Source organism: Montipora capricornis, chromosome 3 (genome assembly GCF_036669925.1).
Source record: "Montipora capricornis isolate CH-2021 chromosome 3, ASM3666992v2, whole genome shotgun sequence".
NCBI lineage: Eukaryota > Metazoa > Cnidaria > Anthozoa > Scleractinia > Acroporidae > Montipora > Montipora capricornis.
Window position 1 is genome coordinate 9593955 of NC_090885.1, and position 21923 is coordinate 9615877.

General features: G+C 39.3%; 2 protein-coding genes and 1 long non-coding RNA gene across 6 annotated transcripts in view; 2 read left to right on the forward strand and 1 right to left on the reverse strand.

Annotated features, from left to right (window-relative positions):
• Positions 1-4819: 4819 nt before the first annotated feature.
• LOC138042177 (uncharacterized) lies at positions 4820-6963 on the forward strand. Its single transcript, XR_011130951.1, has 2 exons — positions 4820-5079; positions 6512-6963. It is a non-coding gene; the product is annotated as an uncharacterized lncRNA (long non-coding RNA).
• Positions 6964-7245: 282 nt separating this feature from the next.
• Positions 7246-13966, reverse strand: LOC138042151 (PRELI domain-containing protein 2-like). Of its 2 annotated transcripts, XM_068887956.1 has the most exons (8): positions 13748-13966; positions 12238-12295; positions 11175-11248; positions 10869-11023; positions 10180-10269; positions 9613-9721; positions 8365-8434; positions 7246-7422 (listed from the first exon to the last, which is right to left on the reverse strand). In XM_068887956.1, the coding sequence occupies exons 1-7, from the start codon at positions 13820-13822 to the stop codon at positions 8408-8410; spliced, it is 588 nt and encodes a 195-aa protein (XP_068744057.1). In that variant the 5' UTR covers positions 13823-13966; the 3' UTR covers positions 7246-7422; positions 8365-8407. The 2 variants fall into 2 exon arrangements, with proteins under 2 accessions (XP_068744057.1, XP_068744058.1); XM_068887957.1 differs by lacking the exons at positions 8365-8434; positions 10180-10269 and having other exon boundaries at positions 13748-13938.
• Positions 13967-13974: 8 nt separating this feature from the next.
• The window catches only part of LOC138042162 (peptidyl-prolyl cis-trans isomerase D-like), a 10630-nt gene continuing 2681 nt past the window's right edge, over positions 13975-21923 (forward strand). Inside the window, exons 1-7 of one of the 3 annotated variants that reach the window (XR_011130931.1) lie at positions 13975-14093; positions 14253-14324; positions 15099-15177; positions 15750-15909; positions 17277-17360; positions 18353-18541; positions 20030-20080. Coding sequence is in view for 2 of the 3 variants with exons in the window: in XM_068887974.1 (XP_068744075.1) it covers positions 20039-20080 (42 nt within the window). In the remaining variant the exon portion in view is untranslated. Of the gene's footprint in view, positions 14094-14252; positions 14325-14983; positions 15178-15749; positions 15910-17276; positions 17361-18352; positions 18542-20029; positions 20081-21923 lie in introns of all 3 variants that reach the window. The other 2 variants (XM_068887974.1, XM_068887975.1) reach the window with 2 other exon arrangements.

A 21923-nucleotide genomic window follows, 5' to 3' on the forward strand; every position in this document is an offset into this window, starting at 1 on the left:
TTCAAATTGAAGTATGTAATTTATTCAAAACAGTATTTCTCGTTCTTAAAGCGTGACTCGCGAATTAAGTAGTGATCAATTGTGAATTTTACGGTTAGATTAACTGCATTTTTCACGAGATCGTGTCAAGAAAATAGCGCTCGTTGCAGTGATTAGGTCTAAGCACTCTTTAACATTTTCGCTTTCTATTTACGGTTTGGTTAGTTACACTTTTCACGAGATGGTGTGAAAAAAATAGCACTCGTTTATTAAGCCTAAGCGCTCGCTTCAGTGATTCTGCAGTTGCTGCGACAATGAAACAATCTCGACCGTTCAAAAACAATCACCTGTAGCGCTTCTTTCTGTTTCGGCTTAAGTTTAAGGTTTCCTGGCCTCTGCCCAAAAGAATCTCTTCAAGAATACTCTCGAAATCCATGTTTATTCCGCAAAATCACCCAAAATCACAACAGAGAGTACGAACATGCGCAGTGATAGAGAAACCCGTATTTCAGGCCTCGCTGGCACTGAGCATGCTCGAAATCGAACTTTACCAGATCTCCCTTCCGTATCAATGTGGGAGATCTGGGTACAAGATTAGCCTTTACCCACATTCCAGCTTAATGATGCCAGCTTTGGGGCTTCTGTGGAGGATGGCCGAAAACGCAGTTATAAAATGAGAAACCTAACAGATTTGAAGCCAAAGCCCTGACACCCCGAAGACGAACCGTTGACATTTCCCACGTGATGTGCAAACCTGAGCCCGCATTGACCCAAAACCACATATATTTTAATGTGGACTTCTTGAAAACGGTGAAGCAACGTGCAGCAGTCTTTTTTTTTCGCCCAATTGTACTAGAAGTACTTGGGACGCTAAGGCTTAAACTTTATGATTTGTCCTCAGAATGAGATCCTTATGAAGACGTGGAGGAGAAATACTCTGTGCTCTGCGATTTGGGTGTCCTACAAAAAATCCTGCCGAACCAGGTGATTTATAATTGTCTACCAGGATTGTCTAGCAGTCTTAATACAAGACTCTTGAGTTAAGTAATCAGTTAAAAAACTGATTGTTTCTAGGTAACTCCGTATAAAAGTATACAGATTTCGTATATTTATGCAGTATTAGGTCATCTGCTAAAGAAACGAGTCGATTTACACTTTACAGTCGAGCTATGTCATGCGTGATCAGTATCCACGATACTGAAATGAACATTCGAATTCCTCTTTGGAGAATTTTCCGAAAGTTGGTACCAAAAAATGCACAATAACTAAACAATGACTCATCAAAGGCTTGAAATAGTGTTGACTTTTCTTTAAAACTATAACAAAACTAACGCTAATTCAAAAGCTAACTATTTGCGATATATGAAGGAAATATCCACGGGAAATTCAGAGTTCACAACAATTCAAAATTAAATACCCATGGTTACGCTTGACGTAGCTCGACATGACTGTAAAATTGCCTCTTTTATTGACAAATTTCAAAGATAAGTAATAATTATTTTAGGGATAGCAGTCTCAGTAACTTTCAGTTACGGATAAGGGATAACAGCCCCCGAAATTTTAGGGATAAGAGATGACTAAAACCACCTTAACAGAGCGTCACCTAGGTAAGCTCGGAGTAATTGAAATCCATGGATGATTTTGGTAACACGCTTTATTTCCGATCAAATTTCGGCAACTGTAGTCTTCAAGTCTTTCAAGTGAAGCCGTTAGAAGGTGGGCTGAATACAATTTCGTCTTCCATTTTTTTAGCCAACCGTGTAAATATTGTGCGTGCACGTGTACTACATAAATGGGAAGGGACTCTATCGTTGCGATTTTTTTTCTCAATTTAATCTCATGCTCTATCCTGCACACAGGCTTTCCATTTAGGTTATTTCAACAGATGATCACGTCGATTTGTTCTTCAATGGCGCGAGGTCAAAGTCAATTTTGACCGCGCGACCTTGAAGAGCAAATCGACTGAATAACTGAACAACCTAAATGGAGAGCCTGTGCACGGGCTATCTCGGGTTCTAGTTGCATTTCTAAGGAATTTGTACAACAAGAATGTTCTGTAAAAGAAAAAAAGTATTTAAAGATTGACTCTTGCAAGGAAGATATTTATTTCCTATTACCTACGTACACTGTATCAGACGAGAGCGCGTGTTCTCGAGCAAAAGATATGATACCGCAGGAAGACTGACAATAGCGCGAAAATGAAAATGAAATCATGGTAATTTTAAAATTGTAGCGAAATAAAATAACATCACAAAGCCTAGTGGTAAATTAAAACTCTAAGGGGAATCTGGGGTTATTAATTAGCAGAATAAAGTTTCTTATAAATTGAAATTATTATTAAGTCCATCCGGCTACCTTAAGCATGATCTATGTGCAAAAGTGATCAATTTTATTGAAGAAGAACTTTCAGGTATGCAAGTATCCCAGGTTTTCCACATTGTAACAAATTCTGGTGCAGGGATGGCGGTGGTGGTGCAGGGATGGCGCGTGGTGGAGGGATGGCGCAGTGGTGAGAGCACTCGCTTCCCACCAATGTGGCCCGGGTTTGATTCCCAGACTCGGCGTCATATGTGGGTTGAGTTTGTTTGTTCTCTACTCTGCACCGAGAGGTTTTTCTCCGGGTGCTCCGGTTTTCCCCTCTCCTCAAAAACCAACATTTGATTTCATTTGCGTTAACTTGTTAATTTCAATTTACAGTGTCCCCGATTAGTGCTCTACAGCCCTAGAAGAATAGGCACTTAAATAAAGTTCCTTTCCTTTCCTTTCCTTTCTTACAACAGGTAAAGTCCACATTCGGTGACCCAACCATATGGTTGACTGCGATCGTAGAATACTTCACTTTCAAAACCGTTGTTAAGGCGTTGACTCCAATCAAAACCAGTAACCATATGCTTTACAAGTTTCTACGCTGGGATTTTAAAATATTTTATACTTTTTCTCAACATGTCGAAGAGAATTATAAATCTGGACGCTCCGTGAGCGTAAACTGGGTTGCCTGTCGTACGTGTCACACAAAAACAGAGGGGACTGAGTTGAGTGGTATTGAAGGAATCTCGACTCCAGAGCTCTTCTCTTGACAAAGGGAGAGTAGAGCTCTGAGGAACCCTGAAAAAAAGTGTCTTCTCGTTAGTATTCGTGAAGAACAATCAAAAGCGTCCTTAATTGGTGCCTTCATGTTAGCAAGAGAAGTGAACAGGCGCCATAAGGTTCAAATAGCAAAGTTTTGGCTATAAGAACCCTACGGCGCAGACATAGAGTTTCCCAGAGCCTTGGGTAGATCCAAGGCTCTGGTGACGAGAATGGTATTGAAAGCGCTGTAACTGGATTTTCCCAGGGGTAATGCTGAAAATTAAAAATATCGAAACAAAGAAAAAAGCCTAGGACTCCAATAAGTACTCCTGGTAACTCCTACAATGGAACAAAACGGGCCGCTATGGATATTTCTCATCATCCCAAGAGCTGCTCAGTCCGGAAACGAAACACTGCTTATTTTTTGTTTCCTCGGAAACGAAATGTATCTATTTTGACTTCAGGGTGAACTATTTACACAATAAGGTTGAGTGACCAATCAAAACAGGGTAATCATAATCTTAACAAACACAAAAGCCAAGGAAATGGTTAATAAATATTAAGTTTTTTTCACTATCTGAATGATTTTGGGTTAGATTAAAGCGATCTATAGTGGAAAACTGTTCGTGTTAATGAGTAATGTAAACAATCTTCAAACTAGTAAGTGGTAGCAATAAATTGGTTAGCCAGGAACCAGTTACAGAAATATTGTTCGCTTCCCAAATAAACTCACTTTACACTAAAATTGTTTTCATCTTATCCCACAGAAATAGCGATTTTATATTTAATTGAATAACTACTTTAGCATGTATTAACATATTTTACAGATACCAGATTTTAATAGCGAGCTTGTTTTACTGTCACTATAGCTTACTATTTTAATTTGTTCCAGTATTTTATTTTAATATTTTATACAAGCTCTGTAGCTTTAATTTTTTATCGTGCTTAAGTTTAGCTTTCATATGTCGGGAAAATCTCAGACGAGCGCGAATTTCGTAGTTTCCCGACCGTCCCAGAATTTGCCGAGTATCGGAAAATTACCAGACGCCTGTCCAAGATTCTCCGATTTTCCTCGCGGAAAGTGGGTAGTGCGCAAAAAACTGAAAAGTTGCAATTTAAAGGATTGGTAACGAGCTAGCCTGCGTAGCAATCGTTTAGTTTCCGTGGGGGGACGTGAAAGACCGTTCTGGCCGCGCGAAAAGTGGGGCGAGAGAATTTGCATCTCTCCCGCTGGAAACGCCTGCTACGCAAGCTAGTAACGATCTAAAGCAATCGCGCGCCGGCGTCTCCGACAGTACAAATTTGTCGGAAATGATCGCCGACGATCGCAAAAATCTGGGACACGTTGGGCAAATAGAAACGCTTCCTATTTTCCCGATTCGTCCCCGACCATCCCATATTATCGGGGATGTCTTTGATTTATGGTTTGCATTAGTCGCGAAAATCTGGGACAGTAGGGAAACTGCGAAATCCCCGATCGTTTGGGATTTTCCCGATATATGAAAACCTATGCTAAATATATAGGTCATCCATCCATCTAACACATTCATCGTAACGATAAAATTTTAATTTTTCAGAACATTCACACCGTTCATAACAATTTCGCTTCTGGGAGGTTGGTGCACACTTTCCAAGGTCAAAGACTTGTAGTAATCAGAAAAAAATAAGAATATCGCGAGGCTATATGTTTAGATTACATTCTTACATTCTCAGTCGTAAGCTTCGGCGCGCGTCATGTTGGCTTTAATTCTTATCCCCTTTTTTAAACAGATCATGTTTCTGGCGTTGGTTATCGTTACGGCTCTTACGGGCCAGCTTTTCTCCGGAAGCAGAGCAGAGACTTGCTTAAACTTGATCTGCACAGAGAAAGCCAAAGGTCCGTCTGTTGTTGAAGCTGTCGTGGTCAAGATAAACGAGCTTGGCATATTTCCATATGATCACCAGTTTTTGTGTCGCATAGCATGGGTTGAGTCAAAATACGGACAAGACCGTCGTACCTACAGAAGAGGTTATTACGGCGGTATTTGGCAGGTAATGAATCACGACATGATGATAAGACACTACTTTTTCACTTTTAAGAAGGGACAATTGCAATAACAGTTATAATTAATCGCTGGGGGAAGATTGGATGCATGGCGACTCAGCGCGGCTACAGTTGTCACAGTCAGGTAAAGAGTCATGCGCATGTCAGATACAGGCTGCACAGCGTTGATCACTAAATCTTTCACAGAGTGACAAATGTTTTGGGAAAAAAAAAAAACCCAAGCGATCTCATAGCAAGGATACTTGAAACAAGATCAAAAACTAATAAGCTAAGCACTTGAAAACAAAAGGAAACTTAACAAAAGTTAATTTAGAGAGGAAGACGCAATCAACCTTTTAGAGTTCTCTAACTTTATGGCCCTCAACTATACCACAGAGAACAGACCCCAACACCGGGAAACGTGACTCCGTACGTATGCCCTACTATTTGCGAATACTGTGTGGGTTCTTTTACGTCACACAAGATTATGAAAAGAAAAGGGATGTGAGAAGGGGCCGACGATTTAAAGTCAATGTCCGAGAACACTAGAGGGTCTAATCATTTGGAGATGTCAATACACAGGTAGAACTCAATTCTCCCCAGTGTTGTTCCGTTGTAGTGTGGAGTTGGGGTGGGGGGGGGTAATCCTAGTCGCTTCATGCTACAGAAACCGGAGATAAGTGCCGGCCTGGTGGGCCTTCTAGTCTCGTAGCGGACTTTACCTTACACGTGCAAAAATTAAGAAAAAAGATATTTTACTAGAGGAAGGAATCGAAGGAATGGTCGCTTTCCGGACGAGTATTTGTTTTCCAAGAGAAGCGTTTTAGATTTTCTTCAGTGTTCAAAGCAAAACTGTTTAAAGACTTCAAATATTTTGCAATTTGCCACTTTAAATTGAATCGTAACAAAGTTAACGCCTTATACCACAGGCAGCCCAAGCTCAGCTGAGAGAAAGACAACATATAGGGATTTTTATGGGAATCTCAAGACTTACGAAGATAATTATATGAACATATTCTCAGTTAAAAGCCTTACCTTATTGCCATTGCGGGTCGCATCATTTCTGTTTTGTTTTGTTTGTTTGTTCTTGTTGTTTTTCTTTTTTCAGATTCAACGCGATTTGAGCCATTTTTGAATTTCTTGATTGCCAACGGTTTTGTATAATACTGTTGGCAACCGAAGATTTTTCATACTATTATCTTCTTAAGATTTTTCTCGGGATTCCCATACAAATCCGTATATAATTGTAGGCCACGTTGGCTTTCCCTCACACTGAGCTTGGGGGGCCTGTGCTTATACTGGCAAGAATGGGTCCACTGAACGAGATCTTTACTTTACTATCATGAAGTAACGGTTTCCGGTCATCTTTTAGTTTTCACTGCGTTCTAAGTCAAGAAGTAAATGTATTTTACCTTCCGTTTATCCTCTTGCTTTAAATAGGTCGATAGAATTGGTCATGTCGAAACCACAACTCAACGTAGGCTTAGAAAGTACTGGAATGAAATCAAGGCGAAGCTTGGCATCGATTGGACAAAAACAACCTGGGCAGACTTAGAAAAAGCGCTGTACTCTGGACTGACAGCCCGGCTGTACCTCGCTCGGATTCCTGCGTCAATTCCAACTTACCTGCCATCGCAGGCACGATACTGGAAGACTTATTCAATACAGCAGCTGGTAGTGGCACCGTACAAAAGCTTTATCAATGCTGTGAAGCTTGCAAAAGGATGCGCTATGTAGTCTTTCATATCTATCTTTCCCTCCCGCAGTATGCGTAGTTTCCGTCACTCTTGGGAATTTTTTTTAATGTAATGCTTTCATGTTTTTATTCTTGATAATGGCTTTATTTTTGTTTTTGTCATTTACTATAATCAAATAAACTGAGCGAGACTGAACGTATTGATTTAACTGTCGTTCCCAGTCAGTTTCCGGTCCACACACCAGCTCATGGGTGCGTCCCTTTTAAAGGGCTTTCTTCGTCGAGAGTTTGGCCAAAAGCTCATTTCAATACAATTAACAATTCTATTTGCAACATTGACACAAAAGGTGGATCTTACAGCTCGATTCTGTCGGGAAAACGAAGCGTCCTGCATTTGCTCGCGCTCCTCTGCTCGTCCAACGCCGGCTGAATCAAAATCTTGGAACATCTCACTTTCGATCAAATTAGTTTGAAACACTTTTACTTTTACAGCTATCTTTAATTTCATTCAATTTTGACATGGAACATAATGACAACCATACAAACTTCTCGAGTGTTAATCGTCACAAGAATTTTCTTTCCAGTATTCACCATTGTAACTTTCAGTACATCTTTGATTCATTGTCATTAAAAGATCTTCCATTATTCCAAAGCCCTGCAAAGTAAAAAATCACGACCTTTGTTATTTCAGAAACCTTTTAACGTACTTTTACTATATCTGTATGGAAACTGCTCTGTGGTAGTCGAAATCAACACAAAACTTAACTGATCATACATTTGCGATTATTGTAAATCTTCGTGGTCATCAGGCACATTCATGCCTGAACACAACTTCAGTAATCGAAAAGCATAAGTTCAATTGTTGTTAAATTCGTCCTAATAAGTAAAACGTCGAGCCTGTACCATGCGATAGTTGCGTCTCTTTATTTTTTAAAGTTTATCCTCAGGTATATACTTGAACTGGATTGTGACCAGCCTGCCCTCTTGGTGAAGAAGGTCTACACTGAAGCAGGTAAAATGTAAGCTGTTTGCTCTTTTATCACTTGTGGTGGCGACTTCGGGTTCATATTTGCTGGCGAGTTTACTAGTGGCGAGCACAGTTTGGGGAGGATGGTTTGCGGAGAGATGATAGCACACGCCTCCAACCAATGTGACTCGGGTTCGATTCCAAGAGTCGGCGTCATATATGGGTTCTCTCCTCAGGGGCCCGTTTCTCGAAAGTCCCGAAACTTTACGGGCCATTTTCGGGTCTCGCGATTCCCTTTGTATTTCAAGAACGGAGAGGATTTAAGTCGTTAAACTTCACAGTTATTTTTCTTTTTGTTACCGTGAAAACACGTTAAGGTTACTTCCCAACTTCGCGGGTGTCGTTCGGGAAAAATTCGTACGGGCGCTAGTTTCAGGCTTTTTCGATATTCTGATTGGTTGTCTCGATATCCGCATCCGCAGGTTGGAGTAGCTAAATGTATGCGAGACGTGTTGCGCGATCCCACCGGAAAAATATTTTCAATATCAGAATTTCTCGACACACTTTCGTTTGTCATCATCTCTGGAAGGTTTTGGTGAAATTTCACGAAAATCGGTCAAATCTACATACCCTATAAATTCGCTCAAATTCAATAGAAGAACCCTCGGTGGTTTCACTTCTTAGCGCCTCCTGACGCTTTCTAAAAGGAAAACACAATTATTTTCATCGTAAACCACGTTTATTAAGCTTTCTTCTGATGTTAGTTTGTTGGCAGTTTCACAAATGGCTTTCCGGTCCCGAAAAGTTTTCGGGACTTTCGAGAAACGGGCTACGAGAGGTTTTTCTCCGGGTACTCCAGTTTACCCCTCTTCTCAAAAATCATAGATTAATTTGATTCGAGTTGAGTTCAGTTTGATTTGGTTTCAAAGTATATTGTTGTATCCCTAGACTTTCAATGAACAAAACGAGAACTGTGATTGATAATAACAAGGCACTCATTGTCTGGTCACTCGGGAAAAGTTAGTTATGTTTCCCCTCGAATCCTGTTGTTTTCCTCGACCTCGTCTCGGGAAAAACCCAGGACTCTGCTTCCCTCGGGTCCACACAGTGAGGGCCCGTCTACATTAATGCATTTTCGAAAACTTCAGTTTATATTTGACCGTCCACACAAAAAACGATCCAAAACGGACGTTTTCAAACCGGTGATCCACGAAAACGGAGGTTTCTTTAATACGCTTTTGAAAGTGGGCACTTTTGAAAACGGAGATTTATCGTTCTAGTGTGAAAACGGAGGTTTTCGAATACATGTGACGTCATAATCATGTGGATGCCTCACTTTTGGCGCCAAAACGTACCGATAGTTTTGCTGGCGCTATCGAACACAGGCGCATTAGGGCAAAGAAACTGTGCACGCATAGCCTGGTAACAAAAACGCATCTTTAGAACTCCGTTTTCAGTCATTAGTGTGGACGTAGATCTTCTTATCCGTTTTCAGGGAGCCGAAATTAAGTTTTTGAGAGGGGAGGTTTTCGAAAACGCATTAGTGTGGACGGGCCTTCAAAGTATAGTGTACCAAATTAGTGCCCCCGCGCTACAAGACTTGACACTAAAATAAAGTACGTAATTTAAGTCCATTGATCTTAGTGATGGCCGGATAGCTGGTTACAAGTCGAACCTATGTCTTCTCCTTGCCATTTCGGAGGCTCTACCACTTTATTGTCGGTAAAATGAATCAGAGGGAGCTGGGCCGATAAATAGATTCGACAGCTGCGGTTTCAAACCTGGTCTTTCAGGTAAGTCCAATTTCATTACTGTGCTAAGCCAGAATTCTTACAACACAAAGTGCAAGCAGTGGTCGCGCTGCTACTTCGTCCTCACCTTTTCAGCTTCACGTTGAAAAAATGTGTATGCAAAAGTTTCAAACATTCCACCAAGCAAGGAGCCAATTCCAAAGACACTGATGGTGCCACGCTGTTCAAATATTGTCCTAAGCGAACCAGGAAAAAAACACGTGCAGATCTTAATAAAGAGCGAATGGAATTTCCCTTTGGGCGAATGGGTTTTCAGTTTGGGCGAAACGAGCGCAATCCAATGTCTCTATAGTCTTTCTTCGCCGCGGCAGCAATTTCTTGGAATGCCCGGGAATGATTTTCCGGGAAAAAGAGTCTAAGACGGCTCCTGCCTGGGGATTCTAATAATCTAAGGAATCCGGGAAAAAGAGCCTTTAGTTCTTTAAGATGCGTTTTCGGCCATTTTGTCAAATCAGACGACGACGACTTTGTTACAGGAAATTAACGCGAATCGCTAAAATTTTGATTACCTTAATTTCATGGAGTGTTAATTTCCACCAACTCAAGTTTTGGAGCATAAGCCAGAACGTTGAGAGCGACTACAAGAATGTTCATTATTTGAAAATATAAAGAGAGTATTAAATATTATGCACACCTCCTCCACAGAGAGACCCCGTTGTAGCTTTCCAGAAGCGGTATGGGATTGAAGGACGAAAAAACAGATGATACAATAATACACCAAGCCCTGATAACAAAAGCAGCTATTCATCGTAGGGGCCAATGAAAATATGGCAGTCTGGAATAGCTAAAGAATTACTCCCTCAACACGACCTCAAATTTGGCCATTAAGTAACACTGTTATTAGGAAGAGAACGGCAAGGAAATGCACCAAATATAAAACAAATATTCCGAACAATTCATCTTTATACATTAAAGCTAAATAATTTTTTTTTGTCTAGTCATTGTTCAAGATAATGTAATTGCTGCGTAAACTCACATATTAAGGCAATATAAGGTCAAAGATTCACTGAGAGCAATGGGACATGACAAAATGTGCACCAAAAATTCATTTGTGGCAATATTTTTACGATCTACATGTAGACTCCTAGATACACTGCAAGATCTCAATACAAAGGATCGATTCTTACTCGGGAAAGTAAATTTCAACCGGAAATTCCCATTTTAGAGCCAGGTGGAACGATACAGGGCTAAATTTCCTCAAAAATCATGATAGTTATTTAATAAGCACACACCAACCAGCTTTCCGCTTTAATGACACAGACAGATTTTGTGATGTTGTCAGTTATTTTTGAAGACTTACCAACCAGAGTGAACAATACATACCAGTCAGGGTTATTTTCACAAGTTCTGTAACAACTGAACTCTTCAAGAGAAGCATACTTCGACCATGTCAGATTATAACAATGAAGGCGTAAATATTTTTCTTTTTTATTTAGCCATGCTTCCTCTTCTACTTCAATCTTTCCAAAAGGACAAAACTAAAAAGATGGATTCACACAATTTTAGACTAAAATGTTTGGCCTGACAAAAAGAATAACACAACGAATTATTCATTGTTACATCTATATTTTTCAGAATATAAGTTAGAACTCATTATACATAGGATTCTCCTTAATACAGTTACTGTACCTTTCTCAGAATTCCTGGTAAAACATTGACACATTCGCCTCTTCTCACTACATATTCCTCTGCAGTTTCTGGGTCTATAAACAAAGAGACTTGAAAAGTTGCAATACATGGTTTTATGGTTACTTTGTCACTTTTCAATGGATCAGGTGTTAGTTCATTGGGAGTAATCAATTTTCCATTCCAAAAAACAAAGGGAGAGGTTGCTGACCATTTTTTATCATTCGCTGAAGTATTTTGAAAAAACAAAAAAAAAACCTATCTGATCTGCTAAAATAATGTAATTGGATGAGAAATAACTTTTGTTAACCAGATTTCGTGAAGTGAATTGGATGAGAAATAACTTTTGTCAACCAGATTTCGTGAAGTGAAAAGTTCTCATCTATGAGTCTTGGGTTTGATTACCATGCAAGATTTTAGCCTCCCATCATATGTGAGGTCTGAACTAAAAAAATGTAAATGTAAATGCTTTGTTTATAGTGGAAGTGCACATAGCTATCACTCTAGTTAACAGGAAACCCACTTTTAATAATCTGTAAGAAACAATTCAAACAAAATTCAACCTTAACACAAACATGATTAAGAACCCCATCTGGCAGGAGGCAACCACTTAGCTATTTACAATGAAAAAGCAAATCCAAACCAGGTTTGAATGAGATTTGAACTCGGGACAACTGCATGAAAACCCAACGCCATAACCACTGGACCTAAATTGAACGATCTCAACCTGTCTCAAGGGCTTTATTATCTCCAGGTACTGCGGTTTTCCCCTTATTCTATTCACAGCTAATTACATCTGGCTGTGACGCTGAGATCAAGCTACATGGACTGTATAGTGGCTGCCAGAGGTGCCTTATCAATATGCTTTTAACTTGATGTTATGAGCTGTGCCCTTTATGCTTCTGATGAGTCCCTAGGACTTGTTCTGACTGAGAACATAGAACGGGCTGGCTACCTTTGATTTCCTGATGTTTGTTAGCCTATCAGGAGTAAACAGATATCTGCCTTTGTGTTCATTAAAAAAAAAAAGAAACAATATAAATGCTACATGTACTTATCTATTTACCTATTTTATGTTCCAAGACTGTTATGGCTGTTACATTTGTCTCCTTTCCACAAGAATACTGTGTACATGATAAAAATGTGAAAATGTCACATGCTATTCATCTTTCACTAAAAACGATCCCCATTAATTAACCCTTTTGACACTTAAACTGGCCTTAAAACCGGCCAGACTTTACTCTGTCCCAGGACACCCCAAGTTGACTAGTAAATTAGAATTGTCTGCCATCAGCCATAGTAAAATCTGATAAGTATCACCCCCTGTGATCAAAGATCTCTGTGAAAAGGATGATAAAAGGATGACCGAGGATCAGTGGCTCAGTTGGTTGAGCATCAGACTTTCATGTGGGATATCACAGATTCAAATTTAGAACAGTCACACCAACACTTGAGAAGGGTCTTTAAATAACTGAGGGGAAAGTGCTGTCTTTGTATTAAATTTCATTTGCAAATGGTTAGACTTTCAAGTTTTCTCGGATAAGGACAACGAACCATAGGCCCGCCTTACAACCTTAAATCCTGGTAATCAACACTCAACAAGGTCGGCCAGGGTTTTTGGGTATATGGTATACAGGGGCTTTTTAAATCCGGTATAGGGTATATTGCAGCTTCAATACTGGTATTCGGTATAGCACTTTCTTTGAATTTCAGGTATACAGTATACAATGTTTACATTAATTTTGCGTATATTTGGATAAATTTTGGGTATTTTGGCGAATTTTTTTCGGGTATACACATTAGTTGGAGCTGAAACCACCATGAGACTGCATGTGATATGTATGGTATATAAATCCATCACCAGTCCGATCCCCCACCCACATTTCCTTTAGGGGTAAAAATTCAATTTTGCATCAGGTTGGCAAGTCAGAAACAAGACAACACTGGACAATAATTATTAATAACCATGTAAGAATGTTTACCTTTCTTTTAGCTACCTTAATGTCAATCTTGATATGAATATGAATTGAGAGTTGCCAAATTATTCAATCTTTTATGAATAGTTATTAAGATTTGCTGCAGTTGTCAGGTGCTTGTATAATGAGGTGATTTCTTCAGAAAACACTAGTAAAAAATAATGAAGCCCTCAGAGTGTCCCCAACCTAGCAATCCTTAATCTCTAGAGCTTGCTAAATTAAAAAACAACATGTCCACCCTTGAAAAGCAGTTTAGAATTTCATTTCAGCCCGAGTCGTCACAACTTTCCATAGCGAAGTTGTTAATTATGGAAAAGGAAATGCAATAAGCCTATTATGCTTAAAGCGGTGTCTAGCTGACATTTGCAGACTGCAGACTGCTACAAATAGCACTGATAAACAGTATTTAAGTCTAAGCATCCATTTCAAATAGCGCTGATAAACAGTATTTAAGTCTAAGAACCCATTTTAAAACGGTTAGCTTTCAATAATTGTGATTTAGGGTTAGTCTGCAGTCTGCAAACGTCAGACACCGAGCTTAAAGTGACTGAGAGAAATTAACAAGGCATGGACACCGATCGACAGGGGCAACTTCATTACCTTCTTGAAGTAAGCGCGAGTAACTTTCTCAAAAGGATGCTTAAACACGTAATTGATGTCCAAATGCCGGACCATATTCACAGCTCGTTTCAGCCATAAAATCTGCGGAAATTTACTCTTTCTTGGGAAGTCTGCATGTTGTTTCGATTTTACAGGACGTGAAACGTCAATTGCTATTGGCCAACTTTCTTTCCAAAAGCCAATCAAATGAAAGCTTTGAAGATTCCAAAATGGCGGATGATAAAGGTGGAATATGGTGGACGATAGTGGTGCCTCGCGTTCCCAAGAACTATAATTCGAAAAGGAATTGGATTAGAAACACCCAACTACGGCTCCTTGTGCAAAGGTTATTTGTTATTTTGTCTTTTCTTTTTCTTTGCGTTTTTAATTTGGTCGCTCAAAACGTCTTGATGAGAGAGTTAGTTTTGGCAACATATCATTGGTCTGCATGTAGCTATGTAAGCATGATTTTCTCAAGTGTTAATATAATTTTGTCTTTGTATAGTAAAACTGAAAATATTTTATCAAGATGATTCTGTGTCACATACAAGCGAAAAAGATTTTGTGATCGGCGAAGGTAAATATGTAGGCCATTCTAAAGAGAAATTTCTAAATTTAGTGTGTCGTAGTGTGCTTTCATAAGGCGAAATATTAATTTATTCTGTAAGCTTACCTTACCCCACTTTTTTTTTTACCTGCAGCCCCTAAAATCGGAAGAGTCACTTTATCGGTGCATTTGAGATTTAAATTTTGGCAGCCTCTTTGATGAAACTGTTCCTTGACCTCTTCCTTCTGCAGGTATCGGAGCACAGCTTACGTAAAGCAAAATTTACAGGACAAGGAAAACTAAAAATTCAAAAAAATGCTTTCCAGTACCTGCAGGGGGCTGGAGGGGGGGAGGGAGGGGGGGGGGGGGGGGGAAGAGGGGTGCAGATTAAAATGGAACACAGTGTCCAAGGGGCACAGATGTTTGCACCAGTTAAATTGAAAATAGATTAAATGGGGGTCAATTCATGAATCCCAGAGTAGATGGACATTATGTTAAATAGTCTACAAGCAAATTTTGATTGGCCAGGGTGGCAGAGTATATCAGATTACCATGCAGGAGGTAGCAATTCCTTACCCCGTCTGGATAAACACTGAGGGTCTTAAAATAATTGAGGAGAAAGTTCTAACTTAATTGCGTTCGATGAAGGAGAATGCAGTTCATAATCTTGGGTGTCCTGTGGTTTCTAGGGTAACCTTATTGGAGATTTTTTTTTCGTCTGCTGTCTGTATTTTCTGCACCATTTTGAATGACGACATATGTCAGATGTGCAAAGACTATCGCGCACCTCATGGTTTTCATTAGTACCCAGCCTGAGCAAGACTGAGCATCATAAGGCGGATATCTAAAGACTACCTTGAGAAGCGTGACGCTTACTTAAATGGTGAGATTTTTTAAGTCTTCTCATGAAGGTACACACCCATGTTTTGGTTGCTGTTTAAGTAATGTTCATCAATCTGAATTTCTAAAATCTTGACATTCCTCTCAGGTAATAAATGAATATACACACATAGGCCCTTGTTGCAACCCTTGTTGTTATATTACACCATTGGATATTAAAGAATCCACATAGTGTAATTGCAAAGAGGTTGGGGCAAGGATTTCATTGTGTTGTGGTTCATCTCTATCTGGCAGCCACCATGCACTTGCTTTGTTGGCTACTTCAGATGCACCAAAATCCAACTCTTTGTATCACTATGTGCCATGGTTACAAGGGTTTCCTTACACAATATTCCAATATTTCTTCATTTGGTCAATGAATGATATCCACAAACACCACAAATGGAGTGTGTGAAACAGTGGGAAGCTGCAGCTCTTTTGATTTTAAGGTAGAATGATCATACAAATCTTGTCCTATATGTATTAAAGCTGTATTGTATGAAAAACCATTGAAAGATATATTCTTCACTGTAAAATAATGACTGATTTTATAAATTATAATTTTTTTTTTCCAAGAGACAATGAGTTTTCAGAGACCATTGACAAATGTTTAGAATGCATGCACACCAAGGAAGTCTGTGCCATACCCTACAAAAAGGAAAATGGTAACCTGGAATTTGCCAGTTTTTCGGATGGTGACTTGTGGTGTGAAATTGAGCTCCTTTCATTTTTAAAGGTAGATCAGTATTGACACAATTCTTAGCGACTAGTACTTTATTGCAAGGAGAACATTATTAATGTTGTTTCAGTCTTTGTATCACCCAATACCGAAGGCCTATCTCCCCTTTAGGCTACTCTCTATGTACCCCAGGGTGGATAGCATCATCCACTGGAAAATATACATGTAGCTGTAAGAATTAAATTAATGTAGAACACCACCAAGTTTCTTTAAATATTTTTGAAGAAATGAATGTATATTTGAAGTGTGGGCTATAGACAATTTAAGCAACAATAATATTGTCTCTTCTTAGGCTAAAAAAGGCAGGTCACTCCTGCCAGCAGGATTGGAACCCATGTCCTCTAATATGCTGGTGCATTGCTCTGCCAACTGAGCTATGAAGCCACTCAGCTGGGACCAGGTCAATTTCTTGGGCTTATTTTGTTCCTGTGAAGGACTTGGTGAATCCACCTGCAGGCATAACAGTATTTGTCAGGTGTCTATGAGAAACAATTGCTTAAAATGTCCAGCCATTAAAGTGCAAGGATCATTTCTCTCATTCGTCTATAACCCGCACTTCAAATATGCATTCATTTTCATAGAGTTCTTCACAGGAATAAATGATCTCAGTTGGTACTGTCATGGCATTGCACATTCATCGCAGAGATCATGGGTTCGAATCCAGTGGTAGCCAAAAAATTCAGGCTCCCTTGGTAGCCTCAGAATGGTTCATGTGTTTATAAGAGGCAATTGCTTGACTTGTCCAGGGAGAATCACTGCTCTCGTTCTTATTCTTATTTAATCTCGTCTTTTCCTTCTTCTTCTTCTTATCCCCTTTACATCAAAAGTATGACGTTGTAGAGAAATGTATAACACATTTCCTCACTTGTCCCTGAGTTAACAGGGATGCAGACTCAAGTGTAGTGTCCACCTCAACCTGTAGTAAAGTACAATGCATCATGGCATGTAGGCTGAGTTTTAGTCATTCTCAAACGGGCTTTCTTCCAGGTAATCAAGTTTCCCTCCTCATCAATTTAATGGGCAATAGCCATATGTAGCAACTGGTTGAGGTGCCTTATATATTCCTTTGGCCTGATCTTGTTGAGCCATGCCCTTCATAATTTCATCCTCAAGACTGCAAGTAAAATTGACTAGCTGAGCTTATATCTGTCTTCCTCCTTTCTCCTCTTCATACAGTGGTGTAGGTTGGCTTTGATGCCAGTGAACCTGCCAGAGATCATCTGATAATAGACATCACACACTTGACTGCTTATTGGGGATTTATGCAGTGGATAATGTTGTTCTCCTTTTGACCACCTTTTTAATTGCTATACAGTCAGACAATTTTGATCGATTTCTGTAATTCTTTTTTTTTATTATTGCAGGCAAAAGACCCATGGCATACTACTCCAGAAGAAAAGGTAACAGTTGCAAAGCACCACAAAGCCAAAGGAACAGACTGCTTTAAGGTATAAATTATGTTTATTTATTAGAATTAAACTTTCCCTAGCTAACCCTATTAATTAATGTCTGACTAAAGCTCAATTCAGAATGCTTAATGTTTCTCCAGTTTTCTATCGTTTTTTTCCCTTTTTCCCTGCCAAACAATTTTTTAACTCTTCTCTCTTCCTCTTTCCTCCCCTCCCCACCTCCTTCATATCTTCTCCCTACTCTTCTTTACAAATGTTTGCCTGTCATTCCATTTATTTTTGCTTCAGTTCACCACTCCCGTCTCCTTGAATCCTAGTTTAAAGGCTCATGAATAACGTTCTGACATATAAAATTGTAGTTTTTTTTTGTCTAATTTTCCTCAACATTTGTTTATTACACTCAAACATTTTACTTGATTTGACAAATAATATTTCAGGACAAAAGGGTCTTACCACTGCCTATTAATGATTAAAGTGTCTATCACCTCAAACATTCCTTTCCTCTCAACAACTCTCTTCACTTGTTTAGTTAACACTAATTCTTTGGTGTGCTAAACACTCTCCTTCAAAGTCACTCTTCATAAAAGTGGAAAAAAAATGGTTGACATGTAATTTGATCTACATTGTATGACCATACAAGGAGGAGGAGTGGGTTTATTACTGGGTTGACATCACCTACTGCTGTGCATTGTGATAGTACTTTGAAAACAGCGATGCTAAGTAATATGTGATGTCAACCCGGCATCAGGTCCATTCCCCTCCATTGCTTGGTCATGAATCAAACTATGACCGCTTTTCCCATCTTTCAATGTGAATAAAAAAGTGAAAGTTCAATGCAAATTTCAAAAAACAACACGATACATTTGGGATGATTTCTGAGAAAATTTTGTTGATCAGAGGTGATAAGCAATAAAATTATAGCCTTCCATTTAAATACATGTAGCTTCTTGGCATTAGTAAAAGTAATGTAAAGCTCCCAAATACAAAAATTAAAACAAAAATCTTTGCATCCGTCTTCAAATCTCTTACAGGCCAGCAATTGACTTAGTGCATCCAGACGGTATAGCCAGGCTCTGAAGCAGCTTATCTTAATTGGTGACAAATTACCTGACGATAGCAAAGATGAGTTTGAACAACTAAGAGTGTCATGCCTCCTAAATTTAGCAGCATGCCAGGGAAAGCTTGAACAGTTTGAATTTGTTGCTGAAAACTGTACAAAGGTTAGAAATATTTTATTGTTAAGTAATTGTTGCAGCTTGTCTTATAAGGACTTAATAAAGGTCATGCCCTCAAGTATTTTGTGGAAAAGTTTAGTTTAGCTCCAGAAAACAGCTTTACACTGTAGATCACCCCTGAAGAAGACACTTAAGCTAGGAGCGTCGAAACATCCGGTATTGAATCCTAACTCTTTCAATTAAGTTGCATTCATTTTATGTTTAATTTACATGATTTTTTTGCCTTACAGTTATTCTTCTTTTAATGGGTGCAAAAAGTGCTTGAAGTCGACCACTTTTTAACATTTAAGGCTACTAACGTTTTCAAGCATATGAATGTTTTTCGTTTCTCTACTAAAAGTGAATATAATTGGCCATTTTCTTCATGGTACTTCTGAGGCTCTCAGTTCAATGTGCCGTAAAACGTAGTACTCAAACCAATGATAATCATTTGACTTATTAATGAGCTAGAAGGAGAAAGGGATCCACTCATATGCAATCACAAAGTCCTCTGCAATGCAAAGGAGCCTGTGACATTATGACAATTTAGACAGACCCATAAATATCACTGGATCAGCCATGTACATTGTAACGATTACTAAAGTTAAATTTCGTGTTTTTATTCATTTATATTGTTCCTCTCTCTTCTATTGCCACCCGTGTCTCCTTTTACCCTTCATTATTGTTACTGTAGTTCCATGGGTCTGACCACGTTTCTCTACTACATTGTAAAAGTGAACATAATTGGCCATTTTCTCCATGGTACTTCTGAGGCTCTCAGTTCAATGTGCCGTAAAACGTAGCAAACCAATGATAATCATTTGACTCATTACTAAGCTAGAAGGAGAAAGGTATCCACTCATATATGCAATCACAAAGTCCTCTTCAATGCAAAATGTCTTCCAAAACGGATAGGCAAGGAGCCTGCGACATAATATGACAATAAGACAGACCCATAAATATGACTGGATCAGCCATGTCATTGTTACGGTTACTACGTGTTTTTATTCATTTATATTGTTTCTCTCTCTTCTATTGCCACCCGTGTCTCCTTTTACCCTTCATTAGGGAGCTTAAGCAATGACAACGGCGACGGCAACGAGAACGTCATCTCAAAATATAAATTTGCGTTATTTTAATCGCTTCGTGACTATTTCAACGTTTTTAATATGACAAGGGTGTGGTATTTCCTCAAGATGACACCAGTCGGAACGCCACTCCATTTTAGGAGAGAAAATGAAAATTTATCCTCAAGTGCTGACGTTCTTCATAAAACCTCAAACTTGACTATTTCACGTTGCTGTTTTGCTGACGACGGCAAAGAAATGGACAAAAGTGAAAACCGCACGTGCAGGGCGTGTAAAGCTATTGTTTTTACCCACTGAATATGCAAATTCGTGACGTTCTCGCTGCCGTCGCCGTTGTCGTTGCTTAAGCTCCCTATTATTGTTACTGTAGTTTCATGGGTCTGACCACGCGTTTATTCCTTTATAGGTACTCGCAATGTCACCCACAAATCTTAAGTCTCTCTTCAGAAGAGGCCAGGTAAGTTCACACAATGTCAATTTAACAGTGGATTGATTGACGAGTGGTTGTGAAGCTTTTATTATGTATTGATGTGGGACCGTTGCAAGTAAACTCAAGTCAAGGGCACCCAACAAGCAAAATTTGAGTGAGATTTCTAGGCTCCAGACTGTCTAAAGAGATGTTTTTATCACCTGGAGAAATTTGATCTGTTCGGACATCTTAGCTGAAAACTGAGAATTTTATGGAACGATATATGTTCATTTCAGAAATTGCTAGCTGAACGTTACTATCTTCTAAGGACTTCCAACCCGACCATTTCCTCCTCCGAAACTGCTAGGTGACCTTTTCAAGTGCCAAAAGTTACACAAATATCCCTTCCGAAAACGTAAGGGTCTGCTTTTTCCTGGTAAAGAATCTTGTAGGAAATGTTTTAGTAAAGAAATATTGGGGAGCAAGCAAGGACGACGACGACGACGACGGCTACGAGAACGCAACAAAACAATGGGTTTAATTAGCAAAAACAATAGTTCTGCACGCTCTGCACGTGCATTTTGCATTTTGATACATTTCTTTGCCGTTCTCGTCTTGACAACGACGTGAAATGATCAAAGTTGAGGTCATGTGGAGGACGCGAGCACCTGACGATCAATTTTCAATTTTCTCTCTAAATATCCACACCGTTCTCACCAATTTTATTCTGACAATGTGGATTCATATTCTCCTTGCCAAGCGACTTGGAGCAATCGCAAAATTATTACAGTAACAGGAAATAATATTTTTAGACAACGTTCTCGTAGCCGTCGTCGAGTCGTCCTTGCGTAACTATTAGAAAGCTTAAGCAACGACAACGGCGATGGCAACGAGAACGTCAGGAATTTGCATATTTAGTGGGTAAAAACAATAGCTTTGCACGCCCTGCACGTGCGGTTTTCACTTTTGTCCATTTCTTTGCCGTCGTCAGCAAAACAACAACGTGAAATAGTCAAGTTTGAGGTTTTATGAACAACGTCAGCACTTGAGGATAAATTTTCATTTTCTCTCCTAAAATGGAGTGGCGGTCCGACCACACCCTTGTCATATTAAAAACGTTGAAATAGTCACGAAGCGATTAAAATAACGCAAATTTATATTTTGAGATGACGTTCTCGTTGCCGTCGCCGTTGTCATTGCTTAAGCTCCCTATTGAATTGTTTTGCAACGTAGAAGCGACATTCTTAGAATAGTTTGGCTTGGCCTCGTCGTTTAAGCCGCTGTTACACGTTGAGACTTTTAGCTGAAACTTGTGTGAAACGGCGCGGCAAAACGAGTCTCAGAAGGCGTTGCACCGTGTAAAATGAAAGGTCGAAACTGGTTCGTTCTCGTTGAAGGTGATGTTAAAGTGTTTCTGCCGGTTTCTGATTCGCTTACGCAGCGGAGCGTAACAAGACCGAGCGAGACCAGTTTCACAAAGTGTTGTTACACGGGGAAACTCCTGTTTTTATCACCACTGCGATTGCTGCCACCGTTGCAGAAGTAGGTGGTTCTACTTTTCTTGAAACTTTTCTCGCAACGGAAGTTCAAAAAAAGTTTCACGAAACCGACCATGTTAGCCGGTACAATGCCTAACCTGAAACTTGTCTCGCATCTCCGTTGCACACAAGTTTTAGCTAAGAGTTTCAACATGTAACATCAGCGGCTTTAAGATGTTGAATTTGCTTGTGGATGCTCTAGATTCAAATACGGCCTTTAACCACAGATTGTTTTTTTTTTGTTTTTTTCTCATTTTTATATCCTTACTTTTAAAATGCCAGTTAAATGAGTCACTTTTTACAATATCAACTTATTTTTAATGAATATATACGAAACTTATAAATGTTTTCAA

What these genes read in the sequence shown, in the direction of transcription:
- LOC138042151 (XM_068887956.1), bottom strand. Translation starts at nt 13,822, where the DNA reads ATGGTCCGGCATTTGGACATCAATTACGTGTTTAAGCATCCTTTTGAG. An exon ending in CTCGCGCTTACTTCAAGAAG is followed by an intron (nt 12,296 to 13,747) that starts GTAATGAAGTTG and finishes TCATGTACACAG; the next exon opens with TATTCTTGTGGAAAGGAGAC. An exon ending in TACCAGGAATTCTGAGAAAG is followed by an intron (nt 11,024 to 11,174) that starts GTACAGTAACTG and finishes CCATCTTTTTAG; the next exon opens with TTTTGTCCTTTTGGAAAGAT.